This window comes from Aspergillus ruber (assembly GCF_000600275.1).
Source record: "Aspergillus ruber CBS 135680 unplaced genomic scaffold scaffold00015, whole genome shotgun sequence".
NCBI lineage: Eukaryota > Fungi > Ascomycota > Eurotiomycetes > Eurotiales > Aspergillaceae > Aspergillus > Aspergillus ruber.
In genome coordinates, this window is record NW_024467311.1 from 259,193 (window position 1) to 277,087 (window position 17,895).

A 17,895-nucleotide genomic window follows, 5' to 3' on the forward strand; every position below is an offset into this window, starting at 1 on the left:
AGCGGCTTATCAGTCGGTGAGGGTCACATGTAACAGGACGATTAGTCATTATTGGGATGACGCTGCATTCACGTGGGCCAGCATCATTGTCTGGTCAGCTGTTCGATCCTCTCCTCTTAAACGGATTTATTTGGATAATTTAAGAGAGGTTTGGGGCATTACTTTTGTTATCTCAATTCGGTGCTGCTACCACGGCCATCATCGAACGAGCGGAACGCATCTAGTACGATAACAGTATCAATTCCTCGGCAACCGCAATGGAATCGTGGGCCTTCTTTACAAGGCTCCCAGGACCACAGAGGGTCCTAAAAGCTCTTACCGGGAGCATGGGACTTTCTTCATTGACAGATTTGTACAATCCGGCGACGGAGGTTACCACACACCGAACATGCGCCAAAGACGAAGTGAGCTGCCAGACCCGGTATAGTGGTCAGGACACTTGTTGTTTCAACTATCCTGGTGGACAGTTGCTTCAGACCCAGTTCTGGGACACTGATCCTGCTCTTGGGCCTGATGATTCCTGGACTATCCATGGACTCTGGTGAGACTTCATTCTCTAAGATTTGGTAGAGATACGAAACTTCTGAATGATCAGTCACTGATTGGAAGATGCGTCTAGGCCGGACCATTGCGACGGTGGCTTTGATCAGTTTTGTGATTCGAAGAGGCATTACAACAACATCTCGTTGATATTGGTAGATTCAGGCCGGAGGGACCTGCTGGAGTATATGGACGTCTACTGGAAGGACTTCAAAGGAGATGATCTAGATCTGTGGGTCCATGAATGGAATAAGCATGGTACACCTCTGCCTTTATTATTTTAATTGAGAGAGCATGGATTGACTTGGATAGGTACCTGTATCAGCACATTGGAGACCCGCTGCTACGACGAGTATTATCCGCAGCAGGACGTTGTGGACTATTTCGACAAGGCGGTCGAGATCTTCGGGGAATTGCCTTCCTATAAGGTTCGTATTTTCGATTTGATTAAGCTGCCATCTAGCCACGAAGCTCATTAACACCGTTGCAGTTCCTCGCCAACGCCGGGATCGTGCCTTCCCATACGAAAACCTACACTTTAGCTGAGATTGAAAATGCTCTTGCAAAGGGCCACGGAAGCGACGTTACAGTCAGATGCCACGGCCATTCTTTGAATGAGATTTGGTATCATTTCAATGTCGCCGGTACTCTACAGACGGGTGACTTTGTTCCCTCCTCTCCAGGTCGGTTAAATACTATCCTGCCTTCTATATTTATCAGAGCACCTACTAATATCTGTGGTAGATGGTCTGAAATCCAACTGCCCTGCAAAGGGTGTCCGCTACCAGCCCAAGAGGTTTCAACCAGAGCCAACCAATACAGCAACGAATCCTGCAAGGCCAACCGCTACTCCTGGTATTCCATTCCAAGGGAAAGGCAATCTGAAGGTCTCGACTCAAGGCTCGGGGCGGGGTTGTATAATCAGCTATGGCACCTGGTTCACATCCGGAACCTGTGCAACGTTCAGAGGAGAGAAAGTCAGAGGTCAGTTCTTACTTTTTGGAAACACTCATGTCTAGGCTCAGGGCACTAACAGCTACTCCACAGATGGCACCTTCACCTTGACATCAAGCAGGGGCAAGTGCTCTTTCGAACAAGATATTCTGACCTGCGGAGCCCACATAGACAACCCGATGGAATTCGAGGTAAGCCCCTCTATCTTTCTCTCGTCTTATTCATCAGAATTCTCATGAAAATAGATGATGGACGGAAAGCTCGCCTATAACGGAAACACGACGTTCTACGCAGATAAGCCACCCAAGGGTTATACACAGAGTGATGTCTTTGCTACCCAAAGAGAACATCCGGTTGAGCTGGAGATCACCTGGAAGGAGCGCGAGTGATTCGCATTGCATTGTTTCTAATTTTATGGCGCTTATTCGCCCTAGAACTATTCATAATTTGTCGAGAATAGACATATTATAATTTCATCTTGTCCTCGTACTACACACAGGTATCAGACTACAAGATTCCAGAATACTATAACGAAATCATCTATTCTTTTTTTGTTTTTTTCTTCTTTTTTTCTTATATATAAATCATCATCATAAACATAAAGTGTGAAACTAGAGTACAGGTAGGTCATCACCATCACCAAAAGAGGATTAGAGCATATCTGCGTGCCAAAACATAGGAGAAAAAGCAAAGAAAAAAGAAAAAAAAAAAACAAAAAAAAAAACAAAACAAAAATACAACCCTTTAGTACGATCTTTCCAACGCAAGCCCAAAAGACATCATTTAAATATCAAGCAAATGAAACAGAAACCCAGGAATCCACCAGAACAAAGGAACAACGAGAGGAAAGGCCCGCAGAACTCCATATACCCTCTAATAATCAAAAGTCCGCCAGTCCCAAGGCCAGTAAGAATAGTCGTAGTACATGTATGTGCTGATCGAAAATATCCGAGAAATTATATCTTCTTTTTTTTTTTTTTTGCCTGTTTCATTTTTCGGTTTTTTCAGTTTCCCATCACAGTGATCATTCACAAGAATTGAAGTTGTTGTAAATGTCGTGGGTAGAGTTGATACATAAGCAGGTATGCAAATTTCCAGTCGTCGAGTTCAGAAGTCATTAAAGAGTTCACGCATCAGTCCATGAACACCGTCGTGTCGTGTCATCATCAATATGCCATTCTATTTGCTTTTTTGTCGTCACAAATGCTTGTCGTTTGTCTCATTTATTATAGTCGTGCATCGTTCCTATTTATGCCTTTTGCCTTATGCTATGAAAAACTCCGAGGGCTGCTGCTCATCATGGAGATGAAAAGAGAAGAAATCATCATCCATAGCGGGAGCAGTCGTGAATGTCTTTCCAGGGAAGAAATCCATTCCTGGCCCGTCGAGAGCGGCAGTGTTGACATAGTCCGGAAATGCAGCCATCGAGGCATCTGTCAGGGGCGGGAAGTCATTGTCAAAACCACTTGTTGTTGTTGCATCCTGATTGATGAAGATGTCCAGGTCCGACTCGTGAGTGGAATCGGCCAGCGTTGGTGCGGTGTGAGGCGAAGAGAGGTTGTTGTCGTTGGACGAGCTGCTGGCATAAGGGTAGCGGCAGGACTCAGCATCCGCGATGAAAGACAGACTAGGCTCCTCGCCAATCTTCTGCATTCGCTGCTTTGAAGGCAGCATATCATCCTCTGTGCAAGGCGTGAGAGAACGCGGGTTGCAGTGAGGCGAGGGCTTGTTGCCAGTGCTGCAACCGGGGGATGCGGGAGGAGTGAAGGTAAAGGCCTCTGGCGGCAACACGGAGTAATTAGGCGTGTGAAACATCGGCCCGTTGTTGACGGGACTAGAGCCACGGAGGCTCATGTTCTCAAAGACCTCTGACGGTGGTGTGCTGCGGGAGAAGTCCGACGATCCAGAGACAGAATTCGAGGAAGAAGTCTTCTCAGCGATGCGCTCACGAGTACGGGATGCCTTGTCTTGTCGCTCCTCCATTTCGGGGCGATGCTTTTTGGGACGGCCGCGCTTTGTGGTCTTGCGCACAATACCCTTGTATCCTCCGATGCACATTCCGCGCTGACGGTGACGGGTTAAGGCGTCATGACGGGCGAACACGTTTCCACAGAGGCACTCATAAGGCTTATCGCCCGTGTGAATCTTGGCATGGCGTTTGAGATCGTGACCACGGACAAAGCACTTGCTGCAGTGGTCGCACTTGTACTGGCGGTCACCCAAGTGAGTTTGGACGTGGGACTTGATGTTCTCCTTTCGGCCAAACCGTCTCTCGCAGCCCGGGTGGAGACAGACCCATTTGCCATCCTTGGGGTCCGGACCAGAGATGTATGATGCAATCTCATCGATGGTGACACCGGTTTGATTGATGGATGCGTGGACCCTGTCATCAAGGTTCAGGTTGTCAATAGACGCGACTCTCGGGGAGAGCTTGGGCTTCGACGGAGTCGAACTCGTAGTCGTAGCGGTACTCGACATTCTCTTGTGACTTGGTGTGGCAGGGCGAATAGGAACCTTTCGTGGCCTCTCATTTTCACCTGCAGGAGACGACGGCATGGGTGCAATTTCTGGCGACGAATAGAGAGATGACGATGCAGACAAAGACGGAACATGTTTACGTTGCGACGAACTCTGTGACTCTGATTTCTCCGATCTGGAATCCTGCTGACTGTTAAATGTATCAAAGCTATCGAATTCAAATGTTGCTGTGTTGGGGGGAGAGGGGAGGTCAAATTTCTGCGATGAACTTGACCCGGCCACTCCTTGAAGGGATCTAGCACGTTGCATGTACGACGTCTTGACTGCCTCGGGAACAGACAGACACTGCTCCTTGGTGGGTGATGACTGCACTTCCGTGTTGTACGGGACAACACCCATTGACTTCTTGAATGGTGTCGTTGCTGGGGTGATTGGCAAGTAACCTGGTCTCTAAATTAGCCATAATGTTCGTGCCAAAATCATGAATTCGATCTATCTTACGGGTGTTGTTGTTTTCTTGTGCTGGTGTAAGCGGACGTTGCGAATTAGGGATGGTATCCGACTGAGCGGACAGGCGTCGCATGTCCTGCGGAACCACATTGGCTTGGGGCGCAAGCGTGTCTTGCTGGTACATATCCCAGGTGGCCATTTGGGAATTGTTGCCAGGGAAGGTCTGGCTCCGCAGCAGCTGTTGATGTTGTTGCATCAAATTGAAGTTCAGATTCAGCTGCGCTTCAATATACGCTGTACTTTGGTGGTTCTCGTTATTGTCTTGGTTCGGAAGCATATGCAGGTCCCCTTGGCTGAACGCGTGGCAGTCGGGCACCAGGGGTACAGATGTCGAATTAGCGGGGTACACCTGATGTCCCTGTCGAGCCAATCGCTGTTGTTGGGCCTCGCGCAAAACATTGTGTGGTTGCTGTGGTTGTTGGTGTACTGTTCCTTGGTTAGTAAAAGAAAGATTCCCATCCTGCATGGCCTGTGCTCGTTGTTGCATCTGGAAGGCCCGTGTGTCGAGGCTCTGGCCTCGTCGATGAGCATTGAGCCGTTGCAATGCCGGTGCAGGAAGACTAGGAGCTTTCGCGGCCTCGAGGGCTGTAGGGGTCGAGATCTGTCGGCGGTGTTGTCGTTGCCGTTCTTGGAGGTGGCCTCCATGTGAATTGGACAGCATGGCTGCTGAATAGACGCGGTACGCGCAATTAACCGGTAGTTCCGAACAAATCTGTATTCTCAAGACCTGTACAAGAAAGAGGCTCTGTCAGTATCTAGTAATGCATTCGAGAACAATGCAGGATAAACCGACCTCTTGCAGCGATGCGGTACGGCTGCGGCCAACCCGGGGGGCAATTGAACAGGTTTCCTGTAACGGTGTCAGTCTGTGACCTTCCAAATGACGCGCTCGGGGAAATGAAGGAAGAAAAGAAAAAGAGTTTCTAAGCTCTCAAATCAGTCGGTGTGCAAGTGACTAGTATCTTGTGAAGATCAAAGAGTGGTTCGGTGAAGTAGCTGAGATCCTTGGTACTAATATGGAGACCTTTCCCCAGGAACCGGACTTGTTTATATGAACCAAAAAGAAGAGGAGAGAATAATAATGATAATGGGTGGGAACCAGGGAAAAGAGAAATTATTGAATTATTGACACCAGCTCCAGGCACCCGATCCCCGATCTACGATCAACAATGTCCGCGTTGGCCTAGCAACGCCCTTTCCGAGGCGACGTCAGGGAAACGCGAAACCGCCCTGTATTGGCATTTATTTCTTTTTATTATACGAGTCAAGTTTGTTTCGTCAATTGCTTCTAAAATCTACCTCGGTTTTTTGTCACCGATAATAGCGGTAACCATCATGGCTCCGCCCATGTACAAGTGTACTATGGAGCAAGTGGGCTTTAACACGTCTATCGGATCGGGGAAACTTTTACCGGCATACAACTAGTGAAAGGTACCATGTAGTATGTACGGGGGACCACGCTGTATGCACGGGTCTATCCATGTATGTATCTTCGGAAGTTATTCGCCTCAATAACCTCCGTTTAACCATACTCTGTTACGGTAGTTTCTCTGTAAGGAGCTCGTTTCATTCCTCCTTCCTTGTATCAAGATTGAATATATAGTTTGCGCCCGGGATTTGCAGTATGGTTACGTACGAAGGGGACAAGAGTTCAAATAATTGAATACATTCATACCCTGGATTGGCTTCTGTGAGGGAGCAAGCATTATTGCATCCGTGGCAGGTTCGAGACGCAGTCCATGGCCTCAGGAAATTTTGTGTGATTTACAATCCAGGCATTCAAGTCACCGTTAGGTCACTACTAAATCCCCCAAGACTACCACCGGCTTCATTCATAAAAAGCCATCATGATAACCGACATACTCAGAGGGACCCCCCTCGCCTTAGAAGATACCACTCGCACTCTCTATAACCGTGCTACACTAACCCTTCCCTCACCGATGCAGAACTTAGAACCCATCGCCCGTCTCCAGAAGACGAGCTTTGTCGCGCAACATATAGCCTGGGCATGACTGGATTGATTAATAGAGCGATCAAAGATAGAGATCTGCTAGCATACACGGAGGCTTATTTGCTGACAGACGAGCTCGTCGACCATCAAACTGAAAAGCTGTTCCATGAGCGGACGCGTTTGAGCGCAGCCGATCACGATCTCACCCATAGGGCCCTCGACACCGTCATGGAACAGGATAAGAAGACCGCCCAGGCTAATGCGTATCACTTGCATCAACAGTGAAAATGCCATTTCATCTGCGGGTTTCCATTCCATGAACGATGATGACCGCCGGAATATCCTATACGCCCTGCGTGTGCCATGGCAGGAGCATGTCTTGGGACTCAACACGCTATTATATGGGCTGTTGGTCTTTCGGGCGGCTGATGTGGACAACAACGCTGAGTAAGCGTCATACAAACAGCAAGTCCAAACTGCCATTCATTGCAGCCTCAATTGGAAGAAGTACTCTGGAAAAATCCGCCGTTGCCAAGTTTACTATGCACTGGCTGGACATTAATGCGCAAGACAATTTAGTGTCTGAGCTCCGGCATTGATTTAACGCCTTGTGAGAAAGTGGTGAGTTTATTGCTGGTTTGCGGAAGAACTTGTTCTTGTACATAGATCGTGAGGCCTTGCAATCACGGGATGATGAGGTCATTTGTCTAGCTTTAGGAGCCGGACGAGGGGGCAGAACCACTGAAGACGGATACCAAGCATATTACCCCTACTCTGTTTGCGCGACTCACCCAACGGGATTTATCACTTCCCGAGATCAGATGGCACCTGTATCGATACATGTTAAAATTGAACATGCTTCATCAAGCTGCCTGTCACTCGCGCAATAAGGGTAGACGGCAGGATTAGATCTGGTGTTCGCCTGCTCGTTATATGTGACCCTTCCGTATGGAGATGTGTCATTGTTTTTTGAGGAATATTTGCTGGTTTGGATTTATCGAAATCTATGCTGGAATAGATTTAGCACGTCGTTAATTTTAGGGAAGGACAATTCATAATGAATCAAAGGCAGTGAAAAAGGAGCAATTGCCTTTGGCTTCCAATTTTGTAGAATATTCCGTTTGTCCTAGGCTGCACATGCTCGATAGTGTTTTCTATTTATATGGAGCTCATGAAGTACATTAAGTGCATAAATAGTAATAAATCACAATATTCATTTCTTCGCCTCTCACCGTTGCACATCTTCCGGTCTCTGGCTTGGCTTGCATTCCCTCGTAAGATCTATCCCGCTAGAGAGTCCCAAATTTCCCTGATATCTGAATTAAGCACAGAACTGGGTTTTCAACCTTCTTTTTTGGTGAAAGAATAAAACATTTACTCCTGATATATTTCCTTAGCACGCAGCTGTGCGTCCAGTACTCAAGCTTTTCTATCTCTAGGACATGAGAGTACCATGCGCCTTTATAAGATTCAAAATCCTGGGCCTTGGGTCCCGTCTGCTGCTCATGGATGTGCTCTGTAAAATTGGGATCACTACTTCGTGCTGAGATTGCTGTGTTGTCACAGTTGTAAGATAGACTGGTGCACAGCTTATAGTCATTTCGGACTATGTTGCTCCTCTCTGATGCCATATCCTATCAAGTGTTCGTATAATGGGGACCGTAACACATATAAAAATTTGCAGTACCATATCTTCCGGTATCTGGGTTAGTTTACACTGGATTGTCGTTCTCGCTGGATGCGACATCCATGTAGCCCACCGGAGCACTATGGGTGAGAGCTTGAGCAATTTGGAGGTAGCCCTTGCTGGGTGGATGTGAGCTCGTCATGAGTTGCTGTTTCATCCTTCTTTCAATCATCTGTCGTCAGTTCCTTGTCCACCACGCTCGTTCTAGCACGAGACATGACTGTGATGCTTGTGACGATAAAAGATAGTGCCAATAAATTCGTGTCGACCAGATGGTTTATGATTCAGTGATTCTGTCTGATTGCTCGAACGATGGCAACAACGCAGGGCAAAATAGGCATAGAATACTGGACTTGACTTCAGGGCATGTGAGAAGTACCATGGGCTTAAAAATCTTGGATGGCACAGATTGATGCATGATGAATAGACAAAGAGAAAGAAGACTGTCGTGAGTGGAACCCTACAAATCTAGGGTTCTTTCATCAAATTTACCCAAACCCAAGTCGTCTTCCCATTCCTCTTCTCAAAAATCCAAATACTCTTCATACACTTCACAGTCGACAATAAATTTAAATCTACCCTTTTCAGCTATCTTCGCCAATTCGCCCACTTCAAGTTCAAACACCTCCCGCGCAAATCGCACGGCCTCCCTACGGTAGTTGCATCTTCTGGTAAAGTTTGTTGAAATATCCAGCATCGAAGTGCACGGCGAAAATAACGGTCTGAAGTTGACCGTCTTGAGTTCAGGGATACGATTGTTTTATTCTTCAACAATACCATCCAATAGGTCGAAGATGGGTTTCTCGCAGTGTGAGGCCACGAGTGTTTCTAAGGATCTTGGGAGCCGAGGCGTGTTGCCCAAACTAGATTGTTCCACATATAGATCTTTCAAGTTCATTAAGGGTATGAAAAGTCCAAACTTTGAAGAATCGGTCTCGATAAAATCGATATTTTTCAATCCAGCACTTCTAAAAATTCATCAACTTCCAGACGATCGATGCTTCGAGACAGATGTAGATCGACCACGTATAATAGTGAGTTCACGCATTTGCATGAGTTCATCAAGGTGGCTAGTGTCTCTTGATCTAGGCAGCATGCCCCTAATAAAATGGATGATGGTTTCACTGCGTTCGGGAGAAAGCCAAACTCGGCGAGCTGAGTACCATCGCTAATGCAATGCTCGACTTTGAAGTGTTGCAGATGCAAGGGTTGCAAAAAGGGTTATAGCTTTTCAATTTGCATGCCACCCGGAAATTCGTTATCTTCGGAAATGGCCCTGAGAGAGTAAGCGATGTGAGATTGGAGGGGTGCTTAGATACATCCATATAACTCTGATGTCCACCAATCCAATCAAGCTTCACTCGTTGATGCTTACATTAAGCACCTCAAGTGTCTTCAGTTTGATGGATAGGAGCAGCAGAACAGGGCTGGTCATTGCAGCTAAGATGGCTCTAGCATACATCAATTTGGCTCCTTGGTTGATTTTTAACTTCTGTAAGACTGTAATTCATTAAGTAAACATAGGCAGGCACCAAACAAAATAACACGCGCTTCATAAGTCGGGTCAGCATCAGGATCTTCTCCAGTTCTGATTTTCATCTCACGAACAGTGCTCTGTAGGTCGGTTCGCAAAAGTACGATCCGAGTAAACTACGCGAGAGCCCCCAAAGACTTCCATTTGAGACTCATCGGAGTAGGCCATCAAAGTGAACTTCCTTAAGAGCAATGACTGGGCAGTTTTCTTGAATGAACGGGAAACCTCGCAAAATGACGATAAGTCGTGTTTATTGTCCAGATGAGTGAAGATCTCGCGAAAGAGTTTTGGAATTAAATGTTGAGACATGGCCGTGATGAATGGGGGAGACAAATTTAGAAGGTGATACAAATAGTAAAGTGCAAATAAATGAAGGAAAGAAGCGTTTTAGATAGCCGGTTCTGTCCTAATCTCTGTAGGTCGCTACCGTAGGTTCGAAGCCAATGTTTTGGCAATGGCGTTGATGGTCCTCAATTTTTCCGACTTAGGATACGACACTAGGCTGGGGGTGATTTTGAATCAGGTAATATACAATTGGCTGGATTAAATGGGTTTTAATCAATGGGTTGAGCTGATACCGGATAAGCAGGACGAAGAAAGATTCGCATTCTGCCATATTCCTCTGCCTTGCCAAATCGGGCAGGGGCCCACGGTCACCTACAGAGTACCAGACCATTGATTAGGATATCTTGAATCAAAGACAAGCCAACTATGAAGCATTAGGCTGTTTTATTCTTCTGTTATCATGATCTAAACCGTTGCCGCACATCAATAATGGCATCAATAGCGTCTTTAGTCAAATTCTTCGCCAAACCTTCGGTAAATGCTCGGCGATACTGCAAACTGTTTCAACATACTACATCATTGCCTATTTCTATAATAGTAATGAATCGTTACCCCACAAATCAAGCTATGTCAATACAAGACATTGGGGTATGGTAACCCAGCTATTCTCAGGGATTACGGATAGCCTTCAAAACGTGATTATCGTATATGGTATGGACAAGGTATATGGTATTATTTACACAGAATTTGAATTAAAAGTCTTCCACGATAAACGAAGGTCGGATATTATATATACATAACTTAGCATAACGAATGTGTGTGTATGTGTGTGTATGATTTAACACAGGGTATCAGCCGATTGGATCGAGTCCCTCTGGTTCTTAACAAACTTAGGCCAAGTGTTGGTAAGAACAAGATACTTAATGCTCTTCTCCGCATCGTTAAAGACAGTCTCATCAAACCCCTCCGGAACATCGCCCCAGTACTGCACGCGGTCCTCAATAGGCCCCGAAGAGGTGCTCTGGACTGTCTTCTCAGAGTCAGAGCCCTCGCCATCACCCTCTGGTGGGAAAGTGGCGGAGAGGGGCGACTCGACGAAGGGGGTGGTTACGTCGACCTCGCGCTTCTCGCCGTACATGATGCGAGTTGGTGTCTCGAAGATGTTCTCGAGTGTCTTGAGCTCTTGCGAGGAGATGTTGATGGGGAAATCGGCGTGGCGGACGCTCACGAACTCGGCATAGATGCGGAGAGCGCGGTTGAAACGTTCACGGATCAGTTCCTTGACGTTGTCGCCGCGAGGGGTGGTGCTGTAGACGGCCTTGGGGAGCGAGCTCTTCCACTCAGTGACGCTGGTGAGGAAAGCGATGTTTTCACCGGAGAAGTCGTGCAGAGCAGAGAATTCCAGAAGGGGAGTGGGATGGCGCTCGAGGACATACTCGAGAGCCCCCATAGTCAGGATACTCTCGCTGGAGTCGGTGGTCTTGACGGAGTTGCTGCGGGATATCAGGGACTCAGCCATGATGGAGGCGGAGTTGATGGATTTGGCTTCGGAGCCGGAGACCTTGTTCTTGAATTCCCATTGCGCGATCGTGTCGAGGGTTTCCTTGCGGAGAGAGCGGTCGCGGATGACCTCGTAGCAGGGGAGAAAAATGGTGAAGATTTCCACGACATAAATGGAAAGGCAGATCCATTGCGGAGGCAGCCAGTACTGGTTGACCTTCTCCATGGCGGGAACGTATATGGCGATAAGCCACATCGGGGTAGCGTGGAGGTTTCCAATGGCGCAAGCAATGGTCTGAACCCTCCAGCCATGGGTGTCGTGGATGTTACGAGATTTCCAGAGAATGATGGGCGCGACAATCCAGGCCCAGAAGAACTGCCAGACCACAGTAGGCCACCATTCCCAGCCACGACCCATCTCAGCCTTTTGCTCCATCGGGGTACCGTGAACTGCAGTGCCGGGAGCACCCCAGGAGCTGTGCCACTTGCGGGAAATGATCCACATCAAGGTTGTGAGGAATACCTGATGACAGTTAGGAGAGATACAGGACGAAATTAGGAGGGACATAATCGTACCTGAACCAGCATTCCGATACCAACGACAACGATCATCTTCTTAGAGTAGTCGAGATGGCGAAAGCGATTAATCAAGCTGCCCTTTTTCGAGTCGGAAGGCGATTCAAGAGTGCTGTCTCGCTGGGTGTATTTCTTCTGAGCCTTGGCGACATGGAGGAAGCGACTGTTGGAAGCGTGGAACAAGGCGATACCAAGCGGCAGGTAGATACCCATAACCCAAAATTCGGCGTCACCGGGCATAAGAGGACCAAGCATGAGACCGATTTGAATGGTGATCCAGTACAAATGAAGCGTAACGATAGCAGCGAGCGACAGACCGAGACCTCGGACGCGGAGAACAGGCGCTTTACGGTTGACGATTAGAAACGCAATGCCGCTCACGATGATGACCGTCCAGATGCAGGCCCAGCACGACCACCAGGTGGTGACCGAAGTGATGAGAGGCTCTGCCTTGGAATCGGCCGTGACTCCGAGTTCCGACCCCATGATGGATGACGGATTCTCGGTTGGTGAATGAATGACTGAAGTTAGGTAGTGGCTTGTCAAGTCACGGAAATCGGGTCCGTGAAGAAATCGCTCAGCATTGAAATTATTCTTGTGGGGAGACAGGGGACTTATAAAACCCATTCGGCTGGGAATTGGAAAATCACCTAAAAATGACGATGCATGCTTAGTGGCACATGGTGCTACAATACGAAAAGAAACGAGGGTCCCATAAACTATAGATCCAGAAAAACCTTATTACATGTAGCACTCCTTTTTCCTTTTTTTTTTTCTTTTTCTTTTTTTCTCCAACGTGCACGCTCATTTTCTCCAAATCGGGAAACCCTAAATCGCTTAGATTACGAATGGTCGGGTGGCAAAGGGATCGGGCCACAAGATCTGCCTGTCGAGAGATGCAAAACCGCGCGGCACTAAGATCTAGTTGGCGCACCAAGTATTGCGCTAGACATTTGACATGCATAATGAAAACAGCCCGATTGTACCATCCAAGGCCACTAGTGCCATCTCAAGACAGCCCGGCTCTGTTAGTACTGCCTTCTACCCGCTAGGCTACCCCCTAAACCGCCCGAAGATGGCTTGACCACCGTCCGCCAGACACGATCGAGAGATAGATTAATGCCGATCCTAATACTCCAACTACGAACCGTAGTTAAGGACAAAGTCCATTGTAGTGTCTGACATTGTGAGGGATCAATAACAAGAGAAGCCGCAGATCGGGTCCACCAGCTACGACATAATCGGAAACTAGTGGCTCGTAGCACGAGAGATTTCAAATACTTTACCACGGGTTGAAAATCAGCCTAGAGGTACTATCAGATAAATGGGACCAACCTAATCGGCACTTGAGCACGCTTGCATATTCTCGGTATGTAATCCCACGTGCTATCTTGTAGTGAGGCAGTTTATGGATTCCACCACCGTGCGGTCCATGTCACCGTTATCAAAGTCTAAAATCAATAAATCCAGTAGCCAGGGGAAACATATACGAGATATAAACCCAGGTACCGGGAACCGAATCCGGAGAGATGGCGTCATGACTGCAGTATGTGCATACTCCGTGCATCTTCGTAGATAATCCCTCACAGTTATGAATACAACTGCAGATAACCCCCGGTCGTCTGTGCTTATTATGAACATGACTGGGATTCCAGCTTGTTCGAGTTTATTTTTACGAGTTCCCCGCGTTCAGTGACACCATGAGCTGGCCTTATGCCCATGTTGACAGACAATCACATTGTCGAGTCAGTCCTGCGCCTTTTCCCTCTTGAGGCATAGTACGGAGTATACTCATAGTGGTCTAGACAAGGCGATTATCCTTCAAACTAGTATAACCCTCAATGCCGAGCAGATGGTACTGGTAAGCAGTATCCATAGGACTAGCCACCTGTGATTCTCCAGTGCCTGCAGAAGTGGAAAGCTTGTCACGAGACCACGTGACCAGTACCTGGATAATGAAATGGGGATCGGAGGTCGGAGGTCCGGAGGAGTCGATTATCCGCGACTAACGAGGTCGTATACAGAGGTCCAATTTTAACGAGAGAAGTGTATTTGCCTATTAACGCGTATACCCACACACAGCTGGTCGAGTGCTTGTCTATCTAAAATGTGCGTACACATTGGCCTATATAATCGGGTCGGTGGAACTTGCCCAATCGGTCCGACGTTATTCCATATCAGATAAGTCCGGTCATGTCCGCCAAAGTCACATGACTGATATCGGAATTGGAGGAATGAAAGTCCGTACAAGGGCTGCGGGCAGGAAGCGATACACGTGATCACACAAGCGATTTCGCGATTTCGATCCAAACTTAAGCTCCGCTTTTCTTTTTTCTTGAACGATCACCAAAGGTTGAGGAAGACAACTTGTCGAGGTGAGTTATTCTTGCAGGATCCCCTAAGAATGTCAGATTGCGCGCGATTTGTCTATTCTTTTCAACTCGTTTGAAGACGCTGGCTTTTCCTGTTTCAGTGGAGTCGGTTCGTCGAGAACGAACTGCGAAAATAGTCAACGCGCACAATCATGGAAGCCTCAGCGAGAGAAAGAATGAACAGCGACTAACCTATACAGGCCTTTGCAAAGATGCAAATCTTCGTCAAGACCCTTACGGGTAAGACTATCACCCTTGAGGTGGAGTCGTCGGACACCATTGACAATGTCAAGTCCAAGATCCAGGGTACGTCCCCCATACACCTCCCAAATCACGTCACAGTCCCTAACAGAATAATAGACAAGGAGGGAATCCCCCCGGACCAACAGCGTCTGATCTTCGCTGGTAAGCAGCTGGAGGACGGCCGCACTCTTTCGGACTACAATATCCAGAAGGAGTCGACCCTGCACCTCGTGCTGCGCCTGCGTGGTGGTGGTAAGAAGCGCAAGAAGAAGGTCTACACCACCCCCAAGAAGATCAAGCACAAGCGCAGAAAGACCAAGCTTGCCGTCCTCAAGTACTACAAGGTCGATGGCGATGGCAAGATTGAGCGTCTCCGCCGCGAGTGCCCCGCTCCCGAGGTATGTGCATCCCTTTCCGCTCTTATTGAACTTGGAAGAAGCAGGGGCTAACTGTTGTAGTGCGGTGCCGGTGTCTTCATGGCCGCTATGCACAACCGCCAGTACTGTGGCAAGTGCCACCTCACCTACGTTTTCGACGAGTCCAAATAAGCGGATCGCCCGTTACTCTCCGGTAAAGACTTGGTTGGATAGGTTGAGGATCGCCTCGGCTTCGGCAGATAGTTATGAATAACAATGAATGAATGTCTGCTGGTCAATTTTATTCTCATCAATCGTAGACGTGTCTTGTATCCATTCTAGTCTGTAGAGTCATGTGCACTGTGCATAATCGTATTTACAAAAAAGAACTGTTCCTTTGTCCCATCACCGAAATCCCGCCCTAAGGTTGTCGTATTGACTCTCAGGGAAATCGAGGTTATTCGCCGACTGCTCCAGAGCATTCACCCCTCCGACACCCTCGACAAATGTCCCGATCAAACTCCCCTCTGCCGGACTCGCAGCCTTCCCTCCCTTATCACCACTCGTCTCCCACCACATGCCACCACCAAGCAGGTTCGCCCTGACAAAGTTGGCCTTCATCTGCGTCATCGGCACGGTATCGTACGAGACCATCGTCCGGGTCGCAGGGCTATAACACCACGACGCTTCCACCGACTGATCCAATTCCTCCCTTGCCCCAGGTCGTGGAAGCGCCTTGTAGTCCCATACGCCATTCTCCCAGCTCCCCTCACCAACGCCTGAGAAGGGGGTTCCAGGGCCGTCGGTGTTGGTGAACGCGCGGCCGTACAGGGGCATGCCCAGGACCATCTTGTCACGAGGGATCGCGGAAGTTTCTGTGTAGTGTAAGAGGGCTGCGGTGGTGGAAAATGGAGTTGATGCGGGGTTGTTGTTGGAAGGGTAGATGTTGGCTTGGTGGCCGGCGATGGAGTCCCAGCTGCCGGCGTAGTCGTAGGCCATTAGGTTGTAGAAGTCGAGCAATGGGGTCATTTCGCGGAGTCGGAGCTTAGTGAAATTTTGGGGACCTGGAAGATTTAGCAAAGGATATTGCAAAACTGGATAGTTAACGCACCAGCCGGGCAAGCAATGGTCAAAAGGAATTTGCGATTGGGGCCAGCTGCGCGATCTAGAGTCTGAACATTGTTAGATCCTGGGCGAGAAAGGGGTCTGGTATGATAACTCACTTCACGACACTTCTGAAGAAGCAAGACAAAATTGTACGCTTCGGTGTCATCTAAACAGGTATCAGCATCCCGCCCAGTAAGTCTCAACCCTTCGCAACTCACTCTGAGGGTACTCCCAGTCCACATCAAATCCTACCCCTGCATTAGCAAACCACTCCTTCAACAAAGAGAGGAAGGACAACACACCATCAAACCCCAAATCCAGCACCAACTTAGTAGCCGTCTCCGCAAACCTCGTCCTCCCCTGCTCAGTACTAGCCGGCTGAGCGAAATTACTCGAGTACGTCCATCCACCAATCGAAAGCAAAACCTTGAGTTTCCGATTCTGCTGCTTCAGAAGGAACAACTGCTTCACGCAGCCGTAGACATTGTGGCCCACGTCGTTCCATGAATCACTCGGGTAGTGTTTCTCAATGTCCGACCAGGTATCAGATAGGTACCTGCATTAGTGTCAGGATTGAATTTGGGCCTTGCATTGGATTGCATATAGAAGATGGCTGGCTGAAGGAGTTCATGGGCTGGCTGGGAGCTTACACTTCGCCACTCTCCGGACGCACGTTGGCGAATGCGTATAGCACATGAGTTAATTTGTCGGCGGGGATGTCCTGGGGGTTATGGGCGCGGCCGTAGATTGCCTGTGGAGCGGTTGGTGAGCTGTCACTGAGCTAAATTCTGTTTCAGCGCATGTTAATACATACCCAGTTGACGAAATATGCGACAGATTTAATTCCTGTAGACATGTTTGCCGCAGGACGAATTCTTGAAGTCTCGAAAATTGACACGTTGAAATATAATGATAACAATAAAGATAATCGTCACCAGGGATACTGTGCAGGTATCTTGCAGTTCAACGGGCTCGCCGTCAAATATATATGAACTGTCTGGCGGATAACACCGAGTAGAAGTGAAGCTATTCGATGCAGCCTAGGTCTTGCCCAATTGGTACAGATATAAAAACAGAAACAAATGGTGATTGGTGGACGTAGCTGTGGCTGGGGCAGGGAGTGTGGCTTGGTGACTGATGATGTAATCGGACATGGAGTAACTTAAACAAGGACGAGGATATGAGAGCACGGAGCACTCCTTTATATAGATTTCTCGGTCATATCCTATACTAGAGAAGATATTGAAGCGTCATCATTATCAATTGAAGTAATTCTGTGCGACTTCGCATTGATCATGCTGACCTTCAATCGCTCCGAACTCAAGAAGCCGAGCATGAAGCCGAGGCGCAGGGTGAGGCTAGAATATCCCGCAGTCCAGAGTACTTTGTAGACGAGGCAGACAATGTGCCCCAGCAAAGCGTTGAGTTTAATGCGATTTGTTGTTGTTGTTGTTGTTTATTTTTATTATTATTATTTTACATTGCTCTCATTGAACAATGGCCAATGTGATATCCAAGGCACGCATGGCAGCTTCTGCACGATATATATGTGGGGAAGACACGTTTAATCGACAGTGGATTCATCATATGGGATTTACCCTGGGAAGGATCCCGGAATTGACGTGTACTTTGTGCTTGATTCAAGGTACTTCTGTACTCTGATTGAATAATGATCACATTTTGGATTTTCCGTAGATAATCTCCCTGACTCTACGGGATATTACTGATGACCTACTCGTGTGTCTCGTGCTCAACTCGAGTATCTCCATTCTCCATTGATTGGGATCAAAGTTTTACTGTTT

General features: G+C 47.9%; 5 protein-coding genes across 5 annotated transcripts; 2 read left to right on the forward strand and 3 right to left on the reverse strand.

Moving 5' to 3' along the window:
- The first annotated feature begins 93 nt into the window (after positions 1–93).
- EURHEDRAFT_412992 (T2 family ribonuclease) lies at positions 94–2,002 on the forward strand. Its single transcript, XM_040782058.1, has 7 exons — positions 94–541; positions 620–798; positions 853–968; positions 1,031–1,223; positions 1,285–1,524; positions 1,588–1,685; positions 1,740–2,002. The coding sequence occupies exons 1-7, from the start codon at positions 258–260 to the stop codon at positions 1,881–1,883; spliced, it is 1,254 nt and encodes a 417-aa protein (XP_040638326.1). The 5' UTR covers positions 94–257; the 3' UTR covers positions 1,884–2,002.
- Positions 2,003–2,757: 755 nt separating this feature from the next.
- On the reverse strand, positions 2,758–5,143 carry ace2 (putative C2H2 transcription factor (Swi5); the record flags this gene model as incomplete). The annotated part of the gene is made up of 2 exons (XM_040786414.1): positions 2,758–4,415; positions 4,474–5,143. The coding sequence occupies 2 exons, from the start codon at positions 5,141–5,143 to the stop codon at positions 2,758–2,760; spliced, it is 2,328 nt and encodes a 775-aa protein (XP_040638327.1).
- Positions 5,144–10,777: 5,634 nt separating this feature from the next.
- On the reverse strand, positions 10,778–12,501 carry EURHEDRAFT_403185 (uncharacterized protein; the record flags this gene model as incomplete). The annotated part of the gene is made up of 2 exons (XM_040780200.1): positions 10,778–11,962; positions 12,016–12,501. 2 exons carry the CDS (start codon positions 12,499–12,501, stop codon positions 10,778–10,780), a joined length of 1,671 nt encoding a protein of 556 aa, XP_040638328.1.
- Positions 12,502–14,320: 1,819 nt separating this feature from the next.
- Positions 14,321–15,192, forward strand: EURHEDRAFT_412996 (ubiquitin-ribosomal 40S subunit protein eS31 fusion protein). The gene is made up of 4 exons (XM_040782059.1): positions 14,321–14,390; positions 14,588–14,693; positions 14,748–15,028; positions 15,089–15,192. Exons 2-4 carry the CDS (start codon positions 14,600–14,602, stop codon positions 15,176–15,178), a joined length of 465 nt encoding a protein of 154 aa, XP_040638329.1. The 5' UTR covers positions 14,321–14,390; positions 14,588–14,599; the 3' UTR covers positions 15,179–15,192.
- An 82-nt stretch (positions 15,193–15,274) lies between these two features.
- On the reverse strand, positions 15,275–17,088 carry EURHEDRAFT_412997 (glycoside hydrolase family 18 protein). The gene is made up of 7 exons (XM_040782060.1): positions 16,908–17,088; positions 16,744–16,844; positions 16,396–16,649; positions 16,312–16,341; positions 16,210–16,259; positions 16,098–16,158; positions 15,275–16,050 (listed from the first exon to the last, which is right to left on the reverse strand). The coding sequence occupies exons 1-7, from the start codon at positions 16,947–16,949 to the stop codon at positions 15,392–15,394; spliced, it is 1,197 nt and encodes a 398-aa protein (XP_040638330.1). The 5' UTR covers positions 16,950–17,088; the 3' UTR covers positions 15,275–15,391.
- Between the last annotated feature and the right edge of the window lie 807 nt (positions 17,089–17,895).

Bases quoted from the DNA above. Each gene is read 5' to 3' on its own strand.
- EURHEDRAFT_412992 (XM_040782058.1), top strand. From the start codon at position 258: ATGGAATCGTGGGCCTTCTTTACAAGGCTCCCAGGACCACAGAGGGTC. The intron at 542-619 runs GTGAGACTTCAT...AGATGCGTCTAG, and splicing joins TGGACTATCCATGGACTCTG to GCCGGACCATTGCGACGGTG. The intron at 1,686-1,739 runs GTAAGCCCCTCT...TCATGAAAATAG, and splicing joins ACAACCCGATGGAATTCGAG to ATGATGGACGGAAAGCTCGC.
- EURHEDRAFT_412996 (XM_040782059.1), top strand. From the start codon at position 14,600: ATGCAAATCTTCGTCAAGACCCTTACGGGTAAGACTATCACCCTTGAG. The intron at 14,694-14,747 runs GTACGTCCCCCA...ACAGAATAATAG, and splicing joins TGTCAAGTCCAAGATCCAGG to ACAAGGAGGGAATCCCCCCG. The intron at 15,029-15,088 runs GTATGTGCATCC...TAACTGTTGTAG, and splicing joins GCGAGTGCCCCGCTCCCGAG to TGCGGTGCCGGTGTCTTCAT.
- EURHEDRAFT_412997 (XM_040782060.1), bottom strand. From the start codon at position 16,949: ATGTCTACAGGAATTAAATCTGTCGCATATTTCGTCAACTGG. The intron at 16,845-16,907 runs GTATGTATTAAC...ACCGCTCCACAG, and splicing joins TCGCATATTTCGTCAACTGG to GCAATCTACGGCCGCGCCCA. The intron at 16,650-16,743 runs GTAAGCTCCCAG...ACACTAATGCAG, and splicing joins CGTCCGGAGAGTGGCGAAGT to GTACCTATCTGATACCTGGT.